This window comes from Molothrus ater, chromosome 19, assembly GCF_012460135.2.
Source record: "Molothrus ater isolate BHLD 08-10-18 breed brown headed cowbird chromosome 19, BPBGC_Mater_1.1, whole genome shotgun sequence".
In the NCBI taxonomy this organism is placed as follows: Eukaryota; Metazoa; Chordata; class Aves; order Passeriformes; family Icteridae; genus Molothrus; species Molothrus ater.
The window spans coordinates 9,074,070-9,094,580 of NC_050496.2; the positions used below are offsets into that span (position 1 = coordinate 9,074,070).

At 42.5% G+C, this 20,511-nt stretch overlaps 1 protein-coding gene across 1 annotated transcript in view; it reads right to left on the bottom strand.

Moving 5' to 3' along the window:
- SMURF2 (SMAD specific E3 ubiquitin protein ligase 2) overlaps window positions 1–20,511 on the bottom strand; it is a 61,250-nt gene that overhangs the window by 4,023 nt on the left and 36,716 nt on the right. The window contains 14 exon segments of the mRNA XM_036394400.2: window positions 43–118; window positions 1,084–1,285; window positions 2,570–2,690; window positions 3,060–3,197; window positions 3,631–3,809; window positions 4,211–4,325; window positions 5,222–5,325; window positions 6,770–6,980; window positions 10,728–10,886; window positions 12,833–12,917; window positions 13,090–13,104; window positions 13,107–13,291; window positions 15,534–15,617; window positions 16,897–16,981. Coding sequence (XP_036250293.1) covers window positions 43–118; window positions 1,084–1,285; window positions 2,570–2,690; window positions 3,060–3,197; window positions 3,631–3,809; window positions 4,211–4,325; window positions 5,222–5,325; window positions 6,770–6,980; window positions 10,728–10,886; window positions 12,833–12,917; window positions 13,090–13,104; window positions 13,107–13,291; window positions 15,534–15,617; window positions 16,897–16,981 — 1,759 coding nt within the window.

A 20,511-nucleotide genomic window follows, 5' to 3' on the forward strand; every position in this document is an offset into this window, starting at 1 on the left:
CTTTAAGCTACAGACCACAAGAGAGAACTGAGAAAGCCTTACCAGGTATGAGCTTTAGGCAAATTATTAGTGCTGGCATCAATCTGGTGTATTGTGAAGAGTCGTGGGCCTGCAGCACCTGAAAACCCAGAGCACATCTCTGTTACTGGGTGGAATAACATGAAATGCCTTTGGTGCACTGCAACAAGACAGCAACTAAAATACAAAGAGAGGCTCTGCAGCAAGGCAGATGAAATCATAAACAGGCAGGGAAAAACTGCAAAGTCCCAGTGGTTGTGAGACAGACCCCTCCCTGCCCACCCAGACAGCCCTGCAGTTATTTAAAGGAAAGGCAAGGAAAAAAGCACTGACCAGGAAGAACAAATCAGCTTTTTTGCACAGTGTACTGAAAAATTCCAACAGTTTTTAATTTATCTTCTCTCAGCCCTCCTATAGAACAAAACTTACACAGCTGTACCTGTCCCTGTTTTATAACAGGTCTTGAACAGTGGCTAATTCCACTGAAATCCCACAGTATCACAATGTCAATTCCTTATAATTTTATTAAATTAATCTGACTACTAGAAATCCCTTTAATGTCTCTGCTAAAGAAAAAAGACTGCAGCACAGCCATTGTTTAGACTTGATCTGCACTGAAGATGCCACAAAGGACAGAAGCAGCTACAAATGTCCCAACCTGAGCAAAACTGGAATCCTGGTCTGAGCAGCCATTAAAAGTAGAATTCAGAGGGTCACTGTTTCTCATGGGGACTCTGCTGTTAAAGAAGAGTCTGGGCTTGAGTTGTGTTACTGCATTTCAGTCTAAAAGAGCTGTACAACTGATGAGGGCTTGTAAAAGTTAGGAATTAAAACCCTGGCTTCTGGAACCCCTCTAAGATCTGAGCTGATCCCAACCTCCTGCCGGAGAAGGAAGTGAAGAAATGAAATAAAAGAGCCATTTGCACCTGCCTAAGAAAGCACCAGACACACAGAGAAGCTGCTGGTGATTGCACTCAGCCATTGGAACGGCTCTTTAGAAGTCGCAGGGCAGCTGCAGCCCCACCTCCAGCTGATGCCCGCGCTCCAGCGCAGCCCGGGCGTTACCTTGGAGCGCCTTGAAGCCCTGCAGAGGCACCCGCGAGGAGCCGGTCACGAACTGCAGCAGCCGCGCCCTCCTCTCCTCGTCGAAGAGCTCCACAGCCTTCCAGAACCACTTGACGATGTTGCTGTCGGGGGTACAGTGTTTTAACCTGGTATTTGCCTTCCAGTCGTTAACATCGATTTTTCCCAGTCCACAAATGATGAGCTGTAAATTAAAAATGGATTTTTTATATTATTTCATCACTGGTATAAAAGTGGGTTTGGAGCCAAATTATGAAGAAATTATAGTGGAAAATGGATAGATTTTATACCAAAGGCAAATTATAACTTCTCCCTCATCTTAAACAATGCAGAAATATATCTTTCTTTGTTTTTTTTTTTAATTTTACCTCTGTACACAAACCATTTCTCAAATGGTCTCCAATCAAATTAAAAAGAACCCAAACAACCATTTCAAGCTTAGACAAGAGGGCCTTGACCTGTCAGTTAAACAGAAGCACAGACTGCACCCCTGTATAATTCACATTTGACCTCAGTATTTCTTTCAGGAGCATGGCCCAGGGTGCAGTTTGGCTGGTCCAGCTCTGGAGCCCCAAAGGAATCTTGTTCCTGTGATACCACACAAAGGACAGAGCTGACACTGAGCCTTCAGTGCTCCTGAAGGGAGATCCACAATGGATCAGGTTCAGTCCAGGGAGGATGTGATCGTAATTCTGAAGACATTTTTATGACTAAGAAGAGTGGACCTTCCCCTTTCTTATTCTACAGCTGCAAAATGGTTCAGGGTTAGCAGCATGGCTGCCTCACTGCAGGGAGTGAGGATATTCAGGATAAAGGAGGAGCAATCACCACGTTCCAGCCCAGGGATCACAAGCACATGTGAATAATTCACCTGTGGCCATTTTACATGGCAACCCCCTCAACTCCACAGACTGCAATTCCATTTCAGTTTAAAGCAAGCTTGGGATCTGTGGATTTCCTTCAGAGAATATTTTTTGGACGCTGATCCTGACACTCTGTAGCACACTTATTTGTGACAGCACCTTTCCTTCTGCTGGATTTACAGGACCAATGGAGTCTGGCAGAACTGAGCTCTGCAAAGCCCAGGTGCCTGACACCGTTCAGGGCAGTGCACTAAGGGCTGACAGCCTGTTCTCCTGGCAGCATTGAATTTCACATGAGGAAACTGCCCTGGGAGAACTCTGCACCAGGACTCTGCCAGAGCAGTGACACAGCCCGAGGTCACTGCAGGTCCTCAGAAGGCTCAGAGGGGTTTGAGCTACAGGGGAGCCACTTGTGCAGTTGCTGTCAGCTGTCACCTCCAGGAACACTGCCACAGCTCTCACGGCAGGCACCCCTGAGCTGCTCAGGCCTTGCCCTGCCCCTCATCCCAGCTCAGAGCACACCAGGACAGCCGGGACTGCCCCACATGTCACAGCTCTGAGAGCCTCATTACACCTGACACACAACACAACACTGCTGCACTGACCTCCAGCTCCTTCTCATCAAATGTCTTCAGCAGATGTTGTGGGATTACTTCATTAAATCCCTTCTGCAGCGCCAGAAACTGAGCTTCGATTCCTCGTAAAAACCGCCAGTTCACATAAAGTCTGTGAGCAAGTGCAAATTGGTTTGTGGAGGATGTATTCAAATACAATAAAGCTGCAATTCCATTTATCCAGCCCCAAACCACGGCCCCACTGACAGGATTACAGCAGAGCACTGCACAACCCCTCAGCAAAACCCAACAGCACAACACTGACCATTACTTCAACAGTGTAATTGTTGAAGTAAATCCAGCATTCCTGTATCACTTCTCACACAGCAATTTTAAGCAAGAACTCTTCTACTACCAAGATAAACTAATTAAGAGTTGCACTTTTGTCATGCAGAGGAGACTGTATCAGTAATGACTTCATTAACAGCTCCTCCCAGTGTCGGAAATCGAAAAAGAGCCCTGGGAAAAGCTCCTGATGTACCTGACATATTCCTTTTTGTTCTCCTCAGTCACGGGGATGCTTTTGCCGTTGGGTTTCAGCTCGTGCTGGATGATCTCCCCGTAGGCGTTGTGCTCCACACAGAACGTGTGGTCCAGGACCCCGGTGATGTCGTTCTCACTGGTCCAAAGAAAAGCAGCAAATGACTGAGGGAAAACATTCTGCAAATATATTACAGCCATGTTCTATCTGACAGAAGCACAGTTTCATTTTTCAATGGCATTTCACAGTCCTGCCTGGATGCAGAAGGTGAACGTACAGTTTTACTATATTACATTTAAAAACCTTTATCAAAGTTTCACTGTTATATTTTAATAACCTGTCACTGTTAATAATAGGTAAAATTAACAAATTAATATTAACTCCACACACCTCCCCCCTAAAATTTGAGTAGTTTTAACATTTTAGCCTTAAAGAACTTGAACTGTGTGAGATATTTCTTAAATCTGCCTGAGAAGGAGATCAAAATACACCTCATTTCCAGGATTTAGGACCATTATCTCATAACAGAGACAGCATTCTAACATCCAGAGGTACCCTACAGAGTACATACAGTATCCAAACTAAGCTGTTATGGAGATCAGGGTCCACCAATTCCATGTCATCCAAAGTAATTGGCTTCCCAAGCAACTGCTTGTAGAAAGGCAACGTGAAGCCGCCGTCAATGTAGTGCCCATGGAACACAGCCATCCCCATGATCCTGCCCACAAAGTGGAAATAGGACAAGTGTTCCTGGAACAGAGCAGAGACAAGGCCATTCCACTGAGTGACAGCCCCACTGCCGAGCATGAGACAAAACTTCAACACCCAGAAAAGAAGAAAACCCCAAGCCCAAGCCCTGTGTAGAGGTTTTGGTTTGTTTTCATGCATGAGCATTTCACTTCCAGTCCAGGAGTCTTACAAGTAACAATCAAACCGAATTTCTCCCAAAGGAATCATAAATTGACATCTGACAGAAAATGAAGAACACATTTGAGAAGTTTGATTGGTGCAAAAAAAGAAACTATCATATCATTGTACAAATTCAGTGTCCAGCAGTAGCAACTGTAAGAATTTGGCTCCTAAGTGTTGAGCCCTGTCCAGGTGTGTGTTTGAGTTCTGGTCCTGATTCACAGCACTGGCACCAGCCCTACCGGGTTGACAGCGGAGTCGGGGTTGATTTGCAGCGTGTAAATGTCATCTCGGGAGTACTGGAAGAGCCCATAGTATGGATTCAACATTTCATGGGACAGCAGGTACAGCCACTCCCTAGAAAATAAAAGAATTTATTGGTACTCTACAGACAAATGCATTCCTACACTGAGAATCCTTTCAAAACACTCTGATTTTTTTTAATCTTCCTATTAAACATAAATGTGAGTGAAGTTATCTCTGAACATGCTGAGATATGGCTGAAATCAGAATTATTTTTACTAGCTCAGTAACCACACAACACCTGACAGCTTTCCAAGATTTTCCTTCAGGTTACTCATTTCCAAGAGTTTCTGACTGTGATTCTCCTACATCCATGACACACTAAGACAAGACATTATGTATTCACTTGAATAGAAAGATGCTGGAATAAAAGCTTTTGATAGAAACCATCTTTAAGGTAAATGGATATCTTTAATTCAAGTTTTAATTATGTGTTCACAAATCAGTAAATAATGGGCTGACAATTGGGAATGTCACCTTATTATAAGGGAAAAATAACCTCAGACTATTGACAGACTGAAGTTGCCCACCAACTGCTGGTGGCAACATTTTGCTTCAAACAGAAGTGACAGTTTGCAATAAAGCATTTTTTTGGTTAAAATTGTGCCATAAAGCCAAGTATTTAGTGGCATATATTCTCAGATACCCAAACTTCACTAACCAAAGAAAAATATGCTAATTTCTATAGATACCAAAACCTCTCACATATGACAGATATTTGACATGATGTGTAATCTGCGTTTTATTTTCAATAAATTAGGGTTTTTTTTGGATGCAGTTTTTCTTTTACAATACTACCTAGAGCTATATGTTCTTCTGACATTTAATCTGTTACAGAAATAAAAGTAAATAAGAATAATACAAAAGAAGCTGGGCTGGTTGAGGATTCAAAGCACAGGGAAGGCTGGCAGGGTTGGGTGCAGGGGAAAGACAGAGGAGCCACTGTTTACCTGGCCACACCTCCATAATCAAGGCCCTCCTCCCCACGAAATTTTATCATCAATCGTTTCCACAGGTCTTTTGGCCTCATCTTCATGACTTGCCTGTAGGATTCCTGTAAACACACAACACTTCCTTTTATGAACTGCTGTTTACAGAGTAAAAGCTGCTGCTGTGTATTGGAAGTGAAGGGAGTTTCAGACTCGAGTCCAAAGGGAACACTCCTAAAGGGGACATTATTTTCTGATCTTCATCAGTTTCTCAAATCACAGATTGTTTTCACCAAATGTGATAACACTTGTCAAATAAAATGATGAGGAGATGAGAAGAACCACCTCCCATTAAATTTGCATGGGTGAGCAGTGATCAGAACATTGTCCCTCATTCTCACATTAGTGACACAATTTTTTTATAATTATCTCCTTTTGTTTTCCATAAGTGCTCCTGGTTTTTGCAGCCTGTAGAGCCAAGGGTGGAGCTTGTCCTCTGGGTAAAACACCTGTGCCAGCCTCCAAGAAGCACCTTAAGAATGGAATCAGCAATGCCATCCCAGTAAATCTACAGGATTATTCCTCTGTCAGTAAGTGTTCACCAAGGAAACACAGAAAGCAAGTTGACAGGCAGAACAAATGCAAAGGAATTCGAGAAAAAAGAAAAGTCTGGTTCTTATTTATGTCCAGTATCAGCCCAAGCTCTGCATCTACAGGACAGAGGAGGCAGGTGGGTGTGTGGGGACCCAACACACTGGACTGAACAAGAACATCATAATTCTGTAGCCTTCCCTCCCTTCTTCTTTCAGTTGCTCACAAAGTGATCTGACTCTCCAAAGGGAAGACCAACACAAATCTTTCTTGGCTGGGAAAATCTGTGACAACACAGTGGGAAGATCAAGTTTGTGGGTGGGGTAAAAATGCAACAGGGATGGGTGGGATGGGTGAAAATCCTCAAAAGGACAAACTGTTCTCCAGAAAAGGCCAATGAATTATAGATGTGTTTAGTCAAGTCAACAGAATGATTCTGCTGAATCACATCCCAAAACAGAATGCAGAGACCCCACTGTGGCCATCTCTGGCCATTCAGAAGCCCAGACAGTTGTAAAACTGGTCTGATTCTGGAGAGAGAATTCAGATCGATGATAAGAAAGCCAAACTCTGAAGAGGAATCCTATTCAGTAGTAGTTTTACTGAAGTTACACTGTATCAAAGATCACTAATAATAGGAGTTGAATTTTTAACATCCCCTCTAAAACACTCATCAGCTTCTCAAATACACGGAAGGAGGGAAAGAGGATTGTAAGACACATGAAGTGCTCAGACTCCTTCCCCAGTCCCTGAAACAGGCTGAACATCTCCAGCCATAGAGAAAGTTTGCCTTGATTTCCGTAGAGACCTCTATGTCAAATACATGGCAGTGCTGGCATCCCCCTGGAATGGCTCCTCTTCACCACGGGAAAATCCCCGTTTGCACTGCAGCCTCCGAGGTTCCAGCTAAGTGAACAACTCCTCTACCCAGCTATAAACAACCTCCCTGTTAAGAAACGGGGCAAAATCTCGAGTTACCTCAAAAATCTCCTCCCTGGAGACCTCGATCCGACAGTGGCCAGCCTGGGGCTGCTGCTGGGACAGCTCCTGCCGCAGGATCTTGAGCTTCTGCACCAGGTCCCGCTTGTAGCGCGGCACCGTCAGGCACTCGGCCTCGTCCGGGAGCTGGCACAGGGACACCACCTGCTGCTGCTGCTGCTGCTGCTGGTCCTTCAGCTGGTTCTGCCGGCTGCAAGCACACACAGCTGCCTCAGACACCCTTCATCCAGCCCCTGCTCTCCCCTGAAACCTTCAGGCATTGTACCTAAACTGCTTTCAATGTATTGTGATTATTACTGTGATTACGCTGAAAACGTCTGGGGCCCGTAAAGAATAAATTCAGAGTGATTTTATCCTGACTAAAGACATATGGGTCTGTCTTTCTTGGCAACTATCAGGTGTTTTTAGGGCTTGTTATTTCTATTAGTGCTACTCTACAAAGCATGCAAAAGGTTCCAGCACATACAATAAGGTATTATCCATACAATTTTCCTGCTAAGCTGCTGACACTGAATTTCTCAGAGACCGTTTCCATATTTCCTTTGCGTGTTTTCCCTTCCTCCATTTTAAAATCCAGGGATCTGCCAAACACTCTGCCTCTAATCTCCAGTCAATACCATAGTCTGTTTTAAATGGCTTGTCTGGAAAAGAGTAAGCTTACAAAAAGATGTTTGTACTGGCAGCTTGGCAGGGACCTTGTCCCTTGTACCTGGCCTAGTCTGGACCACAGGAATGTGGGAGTTCACATGGAACTAATTGGCACAGATAAACAAGTATTTTTACTAGCAATTCTAAGAGATTTGGTAAATCTGACTTCTTACTAGGAAAAGTAAATGGATCATGTTGCAGAGATGTTCTCTCTGTGTCGTTTCTTGTACACAGTGAGTGGATATTTTTTATAGCTTTTTAGTATGGCATTCCCAAGCAACACTGTATTTTTAAAGCCTAAGAATATCATCTCTCTATGGAGCACATGAGAATACCCTACATTTACTGGATAAATAAGAAACATCACAATTTAGGATGTTTTCCAGTGGAAGGCTAGTTCTTTTTTTTTAAAGATCAAACAAAAAAATAGATGGAACCAAACACTGTTTTAATGTATTTTATAATTTCATTTCAGAAATTAAATTTAAAATTTCTAAATTATAATAAATTTATTTTAATGTATTTTATAATTTCAATGAAATTTACATTTCAATGTCTGTTTTGAGACAAGGCCTAGTAGAAAACTCTCCTGGCCAACCAAAATTCACCTTCTGACTTTTCCACAGGGACACCCAGAAAAATACAAATCATTGTAATAATTTAGACACACACTGGCTCTGGTTCTGTGGCTCTATGTCATTTGTGCCATGTGCATGGTAACTTTCACTTGTGATTAGTTTTAAATATGAATCTCATTTAAACTGTATTTACTTCATACAGTATTAAAGCTAAATCCTTATTCTATCATCAGGAATTTCTAATTCCATAAGGAAGACTAAGTGAAAACATTCCTTGTATAGGACTACCAGAGAAGGCCAAATTTATAAACTAAAGTGAGCACCCCTCCATACCACATTTAAGGGTAAAAAGTCACAGTTCCCCAAAGCACAAGGCTAGACAGGGTCATTCTTAAAGGAAATGTAATCTCTGAAAAGAGCAGGATTTTAGCATCAAATGAAATCATTACTTTTCTCCACACAGTGCTTCCCAAAATAAGGAAGTGCTAAGAGGAGAAAAGTAAAATGCCATTTTCCAGATTTGACTAAAAACGATCAGTGCAGTATTAGCTAAACAACCTGCAGTGCTTGAGGTCACTAAATCTCATTTCTCAGTTTGTTTTCACAGCTGAGTGACCATGCTTGATCCATACAGTGCCTTAAGGATACAACTAAATACTCTTCAGGTGCCATAGCTTATCAAAATTATCACAAACTCTTGGTCAATGTCTTAGAACAGAACTGGGTACCAAGTCTGATTATTTTCATAACTTACAATGTCATAACTGGAAGAGCAAATGATTTTACTCAGCTCAACAGAAAAAGTATCACTGAGAGTAAACTTCTTCTCATGCCTTTGAACCTGCAACTCTATCACACCCATCCCACACGAAGTCTAAACTTATTCCTTTGATAATTTACAAAATGACAGCCTAAGGCAAAATACTTTTTTGTTTGTTTTTTGAAGAACAAACTAGGAGGTGGGCTCAAGGTAGGGGAAACTTTCACACATCCTGTTCGGTGTAATAAAAGAATAAACACCAAAAATTATTTATCAGGCAGCAGACTTTGCTGATGACACTGCTGGGTGAGTTTCTGAAATCCTTTCCTAATGAAAGACAGATGGACAAATGAAGAACTTCAGCACACTGTAGGAGAACTCTAAGTTCAAATAAATGCTAAATGGTTCTGTGATTCTGGAAATTAAAAGTCAAATTGGATTTTCCTGCTAACAAAGGTAGCTCTGTTATCTGTCCTCCACGGTCCATGTAGGGCTACTGTGCCCCTTCTGCCGTTTCAAAATAACCCACCTGAGGAGGCCAGTTTGTCAAATACACACAGTTCACTGAGCTCTCTACAGCTTCAGAACTGCACTGCTGTAGCTAAGAGGGTCTGAAGTTTTTCTTGAAGTAAAATAACTGAATCTGAATTGATTTTAGGAACTTCTCTGTGTTTCAAACACGAATATGCTCCTTCACTGCTGATTTTTTTCAAGATCATTTTGTTTTCAAACCACCAATTTCAATTCAGCTAAAATTAGTAGTGATTTATTTGAAACTAAAAAAAAAAAAAAAAAGGCACCCAAAGTGTCGGGATGATGGCAGCTTACTAAAGTCCTGTAACTACACATACAAAAACAATGATTTCTCTAAACAAAACACATATTTTCTGTATTTAGGCTCCTCTCCCTCTTGGGGTGTGAGGTTCAATGTATATTGGGCAGAGGCTAGACAGCTTTTGTGTAATGCACGAAAGACATGCTGTCTCCTGGATATGACTTTCCATTCCTCAGCTTTGTCTTTTCCTGCTTGTTCCCATTAGTCTTTCCTTCAGCTTTTCTTCCCAATGATTCACTTCCTTTCAGGACTATTCCTCCTACTGACTCCTCACCCAGGGCTGCCTGGCTTTCCATCCAACCAACTCTTCATTGTTTCTTCCACTTAACACCTACTCAGTACTTTACAGGTGTTTCCCAAGAGCATTAAAAGGTTTTAGCAGGAGGAACAATAGAATCAAACTCACAAGTACCTCGTACAAGCCGTCTGAGAGAAAAAAAATGAGAGAAAAAAGAAATATTTGTTTGCTTTTTGGTTTCCATTTTTAGTAGAAAATCCCCAGTGTGTAATGAGTGCCTAGGGAATAAAACACGAGCCAGAATTCTTTAAAGTTCCCCCTTCTCTTTTTAAAACTGAGAGATGAAATTATGATATCAAAACACGAAGGCAGAACAAATGCGGTTTCTGTTTTATCCTTTTTGTAAAACAACCGAGTTGAATTATTGGGGCCTTATTTTGAGAATATACCAACTAGTCCTACTCTAAAACTGAAGGCAGGAGCTGAGTTATTTCTCCTTTACTCCAGGAGAATAGCTGGGCACTTGTGCACTCCTTCCTAACTCATCAGTATTTGACATCACTGGCTCACACACAACTTATTTTAAAACGAGTTCTTCATAACTGAAAATAGAATGAAGTATAAAGAAAACAAAGTCCCTCTCTTGCTGTTAGGAACAAAAAAAAAATCTATGGGCCAATCTTTGCAATCAGACAGCACTTGCTTCCCTCCCCCTGTGCATCACAACAGCCACATTCCTGCCTAAATGCTCCTGCAGGCTTTTTTCAAGCTCATCTCTGCCGTGAAACAGGGTAAATTGGTGATGTGGCAAAGAAATACTCCTCAAAGGCTCCCGGCATGGCAGAGCGCACCCGACCCAAAGCAGGCTCCAGACTCACTTGAGGACCAAGTGCAGGTTTGCAGAGAGCCGCGGGTCCGTGAACTGCGTCGTTCTGTTGTTATGGTCAACAAAATAAACCCTGCCCGTTGCTGTATTTCGGATCTCCCATCCAGGAGGCAGTGGACCAAGCTCTTCACAATTGATGTTGCTAAGATCCCTGTGAAAACAAATATAAAATGAAAAATACCTCAGCAATTGGCCTCCGAGCCAAACAAGCGTAAATGTAACAGAACAATTCCATGAAGTCTGAGAAAATGTATTGTCTCAGAAACCTGATCTGTTCAGCTGGAATCTCTGCTCCCAAGGTACAAGCCCACCACAGCAAAAACACACACCCCAGAACACATGCCGTGGGGAAAAAAGTTCTTATCAAATGGCCCTCATTTCACAAACTAACTTCAGCTGTTACATTAATAGAGGCTTCAAGCAAAAACAAAGACCAATGCCATATTTGTCAAAATGGAATTGCAGTTCTGCACCAATTCTGACAGAAAACATTTTTTAAAACAACATTAGTCACGTAAGAAGCTGTGAATCACACTTTAGAAACTCATACAAAACAAAACTGTATTTCTGAAGAGTTAGACTTTCCATGAAGAATTACACATGGGATGTGCATGGCACTGGCTGTTTTGCCCCAGAACCCCAGGAGCCTGTGGGAAGCAAACAGCTCTCTAACAAACGATTTCAAATCAAGCAGATGAACAATGACTCAACTCTGCCCTGAGACACGCAGAGGTGGCTCAATAGGTTTCGAGAAAAATTCTGCTGAAATTAGGAAGATGTAAACTTGAAACAAATGCTGGTCTCCAAAAATACACACTGGTTATTCATGGATGCAATTCACACCTCAGACCCCTCACACTGTCCAGTGCAGCTCTTCCCAAAGGTGTTCAGCTCTCCCAAAATCATGGGAGCTGAGGGAGGGAAGAGCCAAGGGACAGAATGCCTTAAAAGGTGCAGTCTGCAGGGATTCCAAAGACTCCAGGAGCCGCTAATGGAAACATGAAGCTCTGGGCTGGAACTGCTGCTGCTGTTCCCCAAGAACACAACACTGCTGCTGGACTGCATGACTGTGGCTATTAGCCTCAAAAATACAATATTCCTTAGAAATGACATAAATTCTATCCTCATGCAAACAATTCTTGTTCTCAGAGACACTCCTGCTGTTTGTGCTGCCACACCTCAGGGCAGTGCTGACTTAGACTGCACACAGAACTATCACACCCCAAACTTAAGGATTAGATCTTCATATTGGTTTTTTTTAGAGCCTGGTTTTGCATAATATACAAGTCACTGACTTCCTACACAACTGCAGCCTCAGCTCTGCAGGCAGTGCATCAAAGCAAGGTACAAACTTCCAACAGAAAAACAGTAACAAAATTCGATTTCAAATCTGCCAATTTCAAACCACACAAATCTCACACCACCATTCCTGGACTTTAGGAGGCAAGTGTTTACAAGAGGATTTATTATCATTTACAACAGGATTTCTTAGTTATTTAAAGGACAATCAGAAGCTACTAATAATTTCCACTATCATCCTTTCCTTTCAAACACATCAGCAATAATCACACGTACTTTCATGAACACTATGTACATGTGTACTGTGTAAATAAGAACATGGAATTTAAAATACTTAGGATTTGTTTTTTTCCAAGTGTTAAGATAATTGCAACAGGAAAAGCAGTTTGACTGTTTCAATCCAGCCCAGTTTTCACTGAAGTATCTTGATGGAACTTCTTTTGGAAGTGTTCAGATTCTACTGTTTTTTTCATTATGTTGCAGAGTACTAAAATCTGGACTTGGCTCTAATTCATATGCAAAATCTAGAATCAGTGAACTGTTCCTGTTTCCAAAACACTACTGTAATTTATTTCTTAGTTTTCCATTTTTTCATTACAATACCGACTTGAAGAACTGGGGAAGACAGACTAATTCATTTTGATGAATGACATGTTAAAATAATGTATTAAGGGCCAAGAATCAGAAATATTAGCCAGGGGCCAAGAATCAGAAATATTAGCCAGAGAAAACTTTGAGGAGAGCACTGCCTAAACGATTTTGATTTGAAATATTAAGGGTACTTCCATCATTTCTTACCTAGGTACTCTTGGATCGTGCCACGTGCTGACACCAGTTTGAGTATGCAGAAAATAGACCTGACCTTGCTGAGTTGTCCTTTGCTCTGTGAAATCAAGACAAATTAATAAATATAAGAACAAAAAACGCAGCACGAAGACTCACAAAGACCGATTTCCTTCAACTAAGGAATGAAAATATCTTCCACATGAGAAGACACAACCCCATTTTCCCCGTTTCTTGAGAGCCCCACAAGTGACCCCCGTGGATTTCCATACCATATCCCTCGGGAGGTCGGGAGGGGTGTGCAGGTGAGTCCTGCTCATGTAGTTCCTGTGCCTCTGCGAGCGCACCCTCCTCTCGGCCAGCCGCGGATCCGCCGCCTGCCCGCAGGACGCGCCGTTGGTGCCGCCGATGGGGGTGTTCTCATCCACCAGGCAGCTCAGGGGCCTGCCCGGGCTCGAGTACTCGGATGCTGGCCTGGGGACAGCGGGACAACCTCAGTGTGGTGGCCATGAGGGTCACACAGCACACCTGTGGGGGAGCAGCTGCACCCCGGGCTCAGGGGACACCTCAGTGATGTGCCCTGCAGGACACCTCAACTGGAGCAGGAAGCTCCTGGTCCACGCTCACCAGAGGAACCAGGTCCGTGCTCACCAGGCTCGAGTACTTGGATGCTGGCCTGGGGACAGTGGGACAACCTCAGTGTGGTGGCCATGAGGGTCACACCTGGGGCAGCTGCACCCCGGGCGCTGGGGACACCTCAGCGGTTGGCCCAGCAGTGTTGTATTGCACTAAACAGTTTTTTTAGTTGTTGTTTTGCACTGGGTGATTTGAAATTTGTACTGAGTATGTTATGTCACGGAGATTGCTATTTCCCTTCTCCCATCACATGGTCTTTCCCTCATGCACCCCTCTGCTATACTCCCTGGTGGTTTGGCCCCAGGTTACCCCTCCCCTGGCCCCTCCCCAATGGTATCCCATTGGCTGCAGTCCTCTTTCCCCGCCCCCTTTCCTCGGGTATAAAGGTCCCCTGCAAAGACACAACGCCCCCATTTCCGCTTGGGAGTCTGAGGCGTCCCTTCCCAAGCCAATAAACAGGACACTCATTCCATGTGGAGAAGAGCATTTCTCATCTTTTGCTTTGTCCATGTAAGACCGTGTGGGCCAGGGTCCATGGGCAGCTGGAGTGGACTCAAACAACAGCCCAAGACACGGATCTTACACAGCAGGACACCTCGACTGGAGTAGGAAGCTCCTGGTCCAAGCCCACCAGAGGAACCAGGAACCTCCTCACCTCCTGCTGCCACATTTCTCTTCACAGAGAAAAGCAAGGCACAATTCTTCTCAAGAATATTTCTGGGTTTCACGTTCTCTAACCTCAGAGACAGAAAAAACAATTCTTATCTCATTTACTGCTCCTGTGTTGCTCACAAGTGGAATGCATCATGGAAGATTGTTTACCTGAAGGGAACTGATAATTGGGTTCTGGTGTGAGTGTTTTGATTCATTGGCCAATTGAATCCAGGTGTGTGTGTGGGGACTGTGGGCTGACAGTCACAAGATTCTGTACAGTTTGAGTAGAGTTGAGTGCTTGGCAGGTGCAGTTTAGATGTAATGTAATATAGTATAGAATAATATAGTGTAATCAAATAATTAATTAGCCTTCTGATAAGATGGAGTCCTCCTCATCATTTCTCCCTGCCACAGGGGCTGTCTTGTTCCAATAACCTCCAAACTTTCTCACCTTGCCTTTGTGTGGCTGAGGAAGTGAGCAGGCCTTGTTATTCCTTCTAACTTTTAAGGAATGTTATTAGGCCAGGATGGTGAAAAAGGGCTAAGCAAGAATAAAAGTAGTTGCTCACAAGAGCAACATTGACCAGCGTGATTTTGTATCTTTGCCACTTTCAGAAGGATTTCAAAGGGGTTAAAGGGAGATTTACAAGGTCACAAGAAATCCCCAACACAAATTATACATTTTGCATTTGGATTTCTACTGTGTCTAGAGCTTAGAATGGGTATTTCAATATACCAGAATATACAGTATACCAGAAATAGGAAAACAAAAAGCTGTTCAGTCCTTTCAATCCAAAACTGCAAACACGTATCAGAGCTGACAGTGTTAACAGTCCAGATTATTTAAAATCAAATATATCCATGCAGGGATCAGAATGATATTGAGAATGGAAGAGAACATCTGCAGGCACAGACAATCTGCAGAGGATTCTGATAAAAATGCAATGACACTGCCTGAAACACAGGCAACAGCAAAAGTGGCTTGAGGAACAGTTTCACAACACCCATTTACAGTGATCAGAAAAAGTGATCACAATGATTTCCAAACACACTCTGCAGCCATCAGCTGTAACTGTGCTGGGTTACATGGTCACAGAGCAGGGTCTGACAGCTATTCATGATCTCACTTCTTCACCCCTTAAGATGTCTGCAAAAAATAATGTCTGTATTTATAGAGCTCTACCACAGCATCTCTACAAGAAAACAAAGATGTTACAACCAGGGCAGGGAAAAAAGGAGTCAGAATGATCTTCTGAGTTAAATATTAGGCAGACTGAAGGAGAAGGATGCTGAAGAAGGAAAGCATTCAGCTTGTGCAGAGTGACTGAGCAGAGGAATGAGCAACCCAATCCCCCTGTGAGAGCCCCTTGGAAGTGCTCAATAACCCAACCCCATCCTCCCTGCAGGGTCCCAGGGAACTCCTCACCGTGTGGGTCGCTCCCACTGAGTTGTCCGTGTGATGTGGTTTAAATACTGGATCCTTCCAGAAGCTGTCCTGCGCTCCTCCCACCTGCAGGGCACACAGGCACACATAAGGCACTGGGTGGCATTTCCAGGAAACCAGGGCACAAAACGTTCCCAACAGAAATGCCCAGCTCAGAAGACTTACACTGCTATGAATCACATGAGCTGAGTGAGGAGACAGGAAACAACTGAAAGTTCAACTCTGAAATGGTTTAACATATTCTTCCCTTGGAACCAGGCACATCATTAACAGTATCACACCTTCATATTCAATAATGACTTGAATTCTAATTAAATCCAAATAGCCACATAAAGGAACTTCTTGGAAACATGTTTAATAATGCATTTAACTTCTTCTGACCGCTGACTCTAGCAAATGCTTTCATAGCACCTTCACGCACTGCTTGCTTTCATTAAAAAGTCAGCTTCAAATAATGTGACTTTTGAATTATCATTAAATTTGCACACTGAAATACACAAGGCTGTACAGCAAACTTTGCAGTTAACACAACTAAGTGAGCAATATTTATGTAAGGAACATTCTGAAGTGAAAATTTAGAAGCAGTTTCAAAAATGTTTTTGACTTATCTTGACTCCAAATTAACAAAAGAATGCTGTTACAGACTAGGATGATGATTTGCATTTCAAAATTCATCCTCTGAAAACTCATTTTCTCCTGTCTTTACCTGCCAAGAATCACATTCAGAAAGTCTGTGTTTGCTCTGAAGAAGTTGCTGACAGCACCAGAACCTAAACCAGAGTATTTTCTTGTGTTTGCAAAACTCTTCTAAGTGATAATGATGTCATTAACTCTCACAGGGACAAACAAGAATCCTATATCCTACTTTTGGAAGGTAAATACAGCAAGAACTTGGGCTGCATTACCTTTTCCAGTCACGTTTTCTTCCCTAAGAGGTGCATGAAGAAGAAGTGATCCATGTTTATCACAGTGGATCTACACCTCTGCATAGTGCTGCAGAAGGGCAGCCAGGCAGTGTGGTCACTTCCTTGCTACAAAACTACTGCATGCATAAGGCACTTTGCTGGCTGTGATTTAATCTGAAATATGTGGTTTTTTGGACAAGTTCTTTTACAAAGCATTTCTTTACATATGTCACCTCCCTTTTTCCAAGTGGAGATAAGAGAACAGCCAAACTATCAACTGCTCTGTGCACCCCAGCTGGCTCAGCTCCTGTTCTGAATGCAGAACTGCACAACTCTGAGTGCAAGATTTAAAACTATTTATTTGCACACTGAGTTCTCCTATCACAGCAGTCTGTTGTATGAGCTGGATTTGTGTTTCCATCCCAGTGATGTCAGCTTACCCATCTGGTAAATCGTTATCGAATAACCGACTGCAATCCACAACTTGTCCTCCTGTGCCTATTCGGTCTCTGGACTGAAGACTGACTATTAGGATAACAAAAGAATTATTAAAAATGTGGCATCTGAATGCAAATTGTGGTTACATTTGAAAGAGAATTGGTACAACTTGGAGGATTAAGCTGAGACAGGTTTGGGATATTTTTTCCTTCTCACAAGTCAAAGATGTTTGCAAAGGATCTCTGTTTTCATACATGGAATTCTCTACATCTTACTTCAAAAAAAGTTAGCTTAAGGCATATGAGTGCATGTTAAGGCAGAAGAGGAAGTGAGCTGTGAAACTGCAATTAATTTTGTGTGTTGAGATGGACTGTGACACTCAACTGGTGGCACTGGGGTGCCACCTCACACACGGCTGGGACGGGGCAACAGCAGAACACTGAACAGGAAGAGCTAAAATAAGGAATTCCTCCCTGGTTTTGACTCCTTCTCACGTACTTTGTGCACCCACGGGTTTGAACACACACACAGATACACAAACACAAAACCAGGCACAATGTAACTGCTAGAAGCACTTTCAGATTTGCTTTATTGGCTACTTTCTAACACCAGCAGTAAGAAGTCAAGGGCAACTCACACGAGGCAGCCTGAAGAGCCCTTGCTTGCCCTCACCAAAACTGCTTCACTTTTATTTTTTTTACATGATTCACTGTAATGGGTATTTATGCCTGAAGCTTTTGTACTGCAATTATGAAAACAAAGATTTTTTTTTAGGCTGCTTTTGTTCCCAATATCACAGTTTGAAAGTGTCCAATCTGATAATTTATGACACTTGTGTTCCTGTGCGGTTGGGGTGGTTTTTTGATGTTTTGTTATGCCTTTAACAATAAAACAATTGCTTAAAAAGCTAAATACGTGCTGTGGCCCACATTTCTTGAGGTGGCATTAACATACCTCTGGACAACTGTCTTCAAGTCCTATTTATATGCAGTGAAACGATCTTAACCTGGATGCAACCAAACTTTTGTAGAGATCAGAAAGTTTAAAAAGCTGGAGCAGAACTGGCAGATTTTGCCTGAGTCCCCAAATTTTCACCAACACGTTTTGAAGCTTAGAACTCAACAGACCAACCCAGGGAGCCCTGGAGTATCTGCTGCATTCCTAATCCACATCAACCCCTCATGGTCCATGAACTCTAACATTACAAAACAACTTCAGAGGGAAAGACACCTTTAAATTCAACCAAACCAGGATCTCACATGATGCATTTATTCTGCCACAACCCCACACACTTCAAGTTCACACCACTGCAGGTAGGCAAGGTTGGGCAAGCAAAAAGAGACAGAAATTAACATAAACAAAGGCAATTACCTCCCCTTTGCCTATGTGAGGAGCAAAATCTGTGCACAGCTTCATTTTGTAATAAGTAAGGGCTTATTTTTTTCTGCACTGCCACATCAGAAATAAAGTAGTAGCATAGAAAGAAGAGTTTCAAGATTAAGATACAATTCAGATGCCCCTGGATCCATTGCTGAAAATGCCCCCTTTTCTTCCTCTCTGAAGACAACCCAGGGATTTAAGATAAAGATCCCCCTGGTCCCTGTACCAAGGCATACCCACTGTGCACTTGATTTGCAAGATTATCATCTGCTGAAGGCATCAATTACATTTTAATATTGGTTTGCAATATTGCATGGTCTCTTAATTTAATTAGAGTTTATAATGAGAACTGAGAGTATATTTATAACTTATTCTGCCTTTTACTTATTTTTAATCCAGATTTCTCTACCATCTAACTACTACAGTGGTATTATATAGTTTTCTGAGCCTCATTCATCCACTCAATAAAGTTGCATTAGTGAAGAAAGATTAAAATATAAGAAGATTAATAATGACAACTTGAATAAAAAAAAGACAGGAGTCTCTGGAATCTTACCAAGGATGCATTAAATTAAAACAGAACCATGACTGAGTAAACTTGACCTTTCTGATGGTAAACAGAAAGCAACACAGATTTGCTCTGGGTCTCTGCTGCAACCTGACAAGGTGCTTTCTGTAGGTTCAGTGCACAATCCAACAGCTCCTGGTGTCAGGGGCAGCCCCAGCAGCATCCCAGGAGAGCCAGAGCTGCTTTGGCTGCCCCACTTCCCACAGGCACACGGGCTAAAGGCAGCCTGGCAGTGCAGCCTGTGCCCCACTGCTGACAGCTCTCACTGCTTCTCCCTGGCCAGTCCTCTCTGAAGCCTCTTTGTCACTGCACCCTGCAAGGCATTTGCCACAGGCTCCCAGACCTTTCTGCTTTGGGGAGGGGTTTATGGGTTGTTTTTTCCCCTTTAATGAATGGCAGCACTCCCCAGCAATGCTGACCAGGATGTGAGTTCATACTCTGGAGGGCAGCATGAGAGCACAGTCCCTGCTCTGTGCTGTGCAGCTCCCAGCACACCCTGAAGCTGCTCTCCTGTGCTCCCAGCTCAGCCTCCCCTCCAAGGGCACCCCCAAACAAAGCTGCACACACAGGGATGCTCAGGGGACCAAGGCCAGCAAGCAAACCAAACCCACAGCAAAACACACCCCAGAGAAGTGACTGATTCATCCTCTGTGCAAGCTCATGTGGAAAATTTAATTGAGAACAGCCTGAAGGGTCAGCAATGCACTTACAAATCCACATTTCTACCATCATTTCACTCTTTTGTGCCACCACCCTCTGATCCTAATGCAAGCACTTGAAGATCAGACAGAGCCAGATGATTAAAGCCACACCAAGAGGTAAAGTCACAGGTATGATTCAACAGAGGAGGCAAACAAACTCACTTATTTGCTGACTAGTATTTCAGAGGTGTTCCCTGGCTGACAGAAGTGCTGTTTGGATATAATTTCAACTAAGAATTCAACATAAAAATTCACTTTCCTTTCCCTCATGTCCAAATATTCTCATTAACATCTTGCTGTATAAATAAAGAACTTCCTTATCCTGACCAACTTTTGACTTACATGACCTATTAGAAATGCTGAGAACTGAGAAGGGACCAAACAAAGAACTAAGAATGCACCAAAAAGAGTATTTATGAAGTTTTTTCTGGATACTTGCTTTTCAATTTGCCAGCTTCTTTTTAATTCTGAAGTTATTTAAAGTTCATTAGTTCACAGAATGACAAAGCACAGTTACTGAGGTTGTTGACAGACTTGTTAATAAGCCATGAAAACACAAAATTAATTGATCAAGTCATCCCAGACAGCAATTTTACTTGCTTATAAGCAAGATGCTTTTTAGGTTTTCCCCAAAACCTAAAGGAAGCACAACCTTGCTGGAGCTCTCAATGGCCAAGAATTTTGTAGTCAGCTTTTCACAGAGAGCTCACACTCAAACTGCCACCATTCTTTACAGTGAAATGAAAAACTTTCTAATTTTTTTTTTATTATCTATGGTCTTATTTGCCCTAACATTTATTATAATATTTTGGTTTGGGGCTTTTTAGGTGGTTTGAGCATTTTGGTTTGGGTTTTTTTGGTGGGTTTTTTTTCCTCTTTTTTTGGGGGATTTTTGTTGTTGTTGTTGTTGTTGTTTTGGGGGTTTTGTTTGTTTGTTTGTTTTTGTTGGGTGGTTTTGGGGGTTTTTG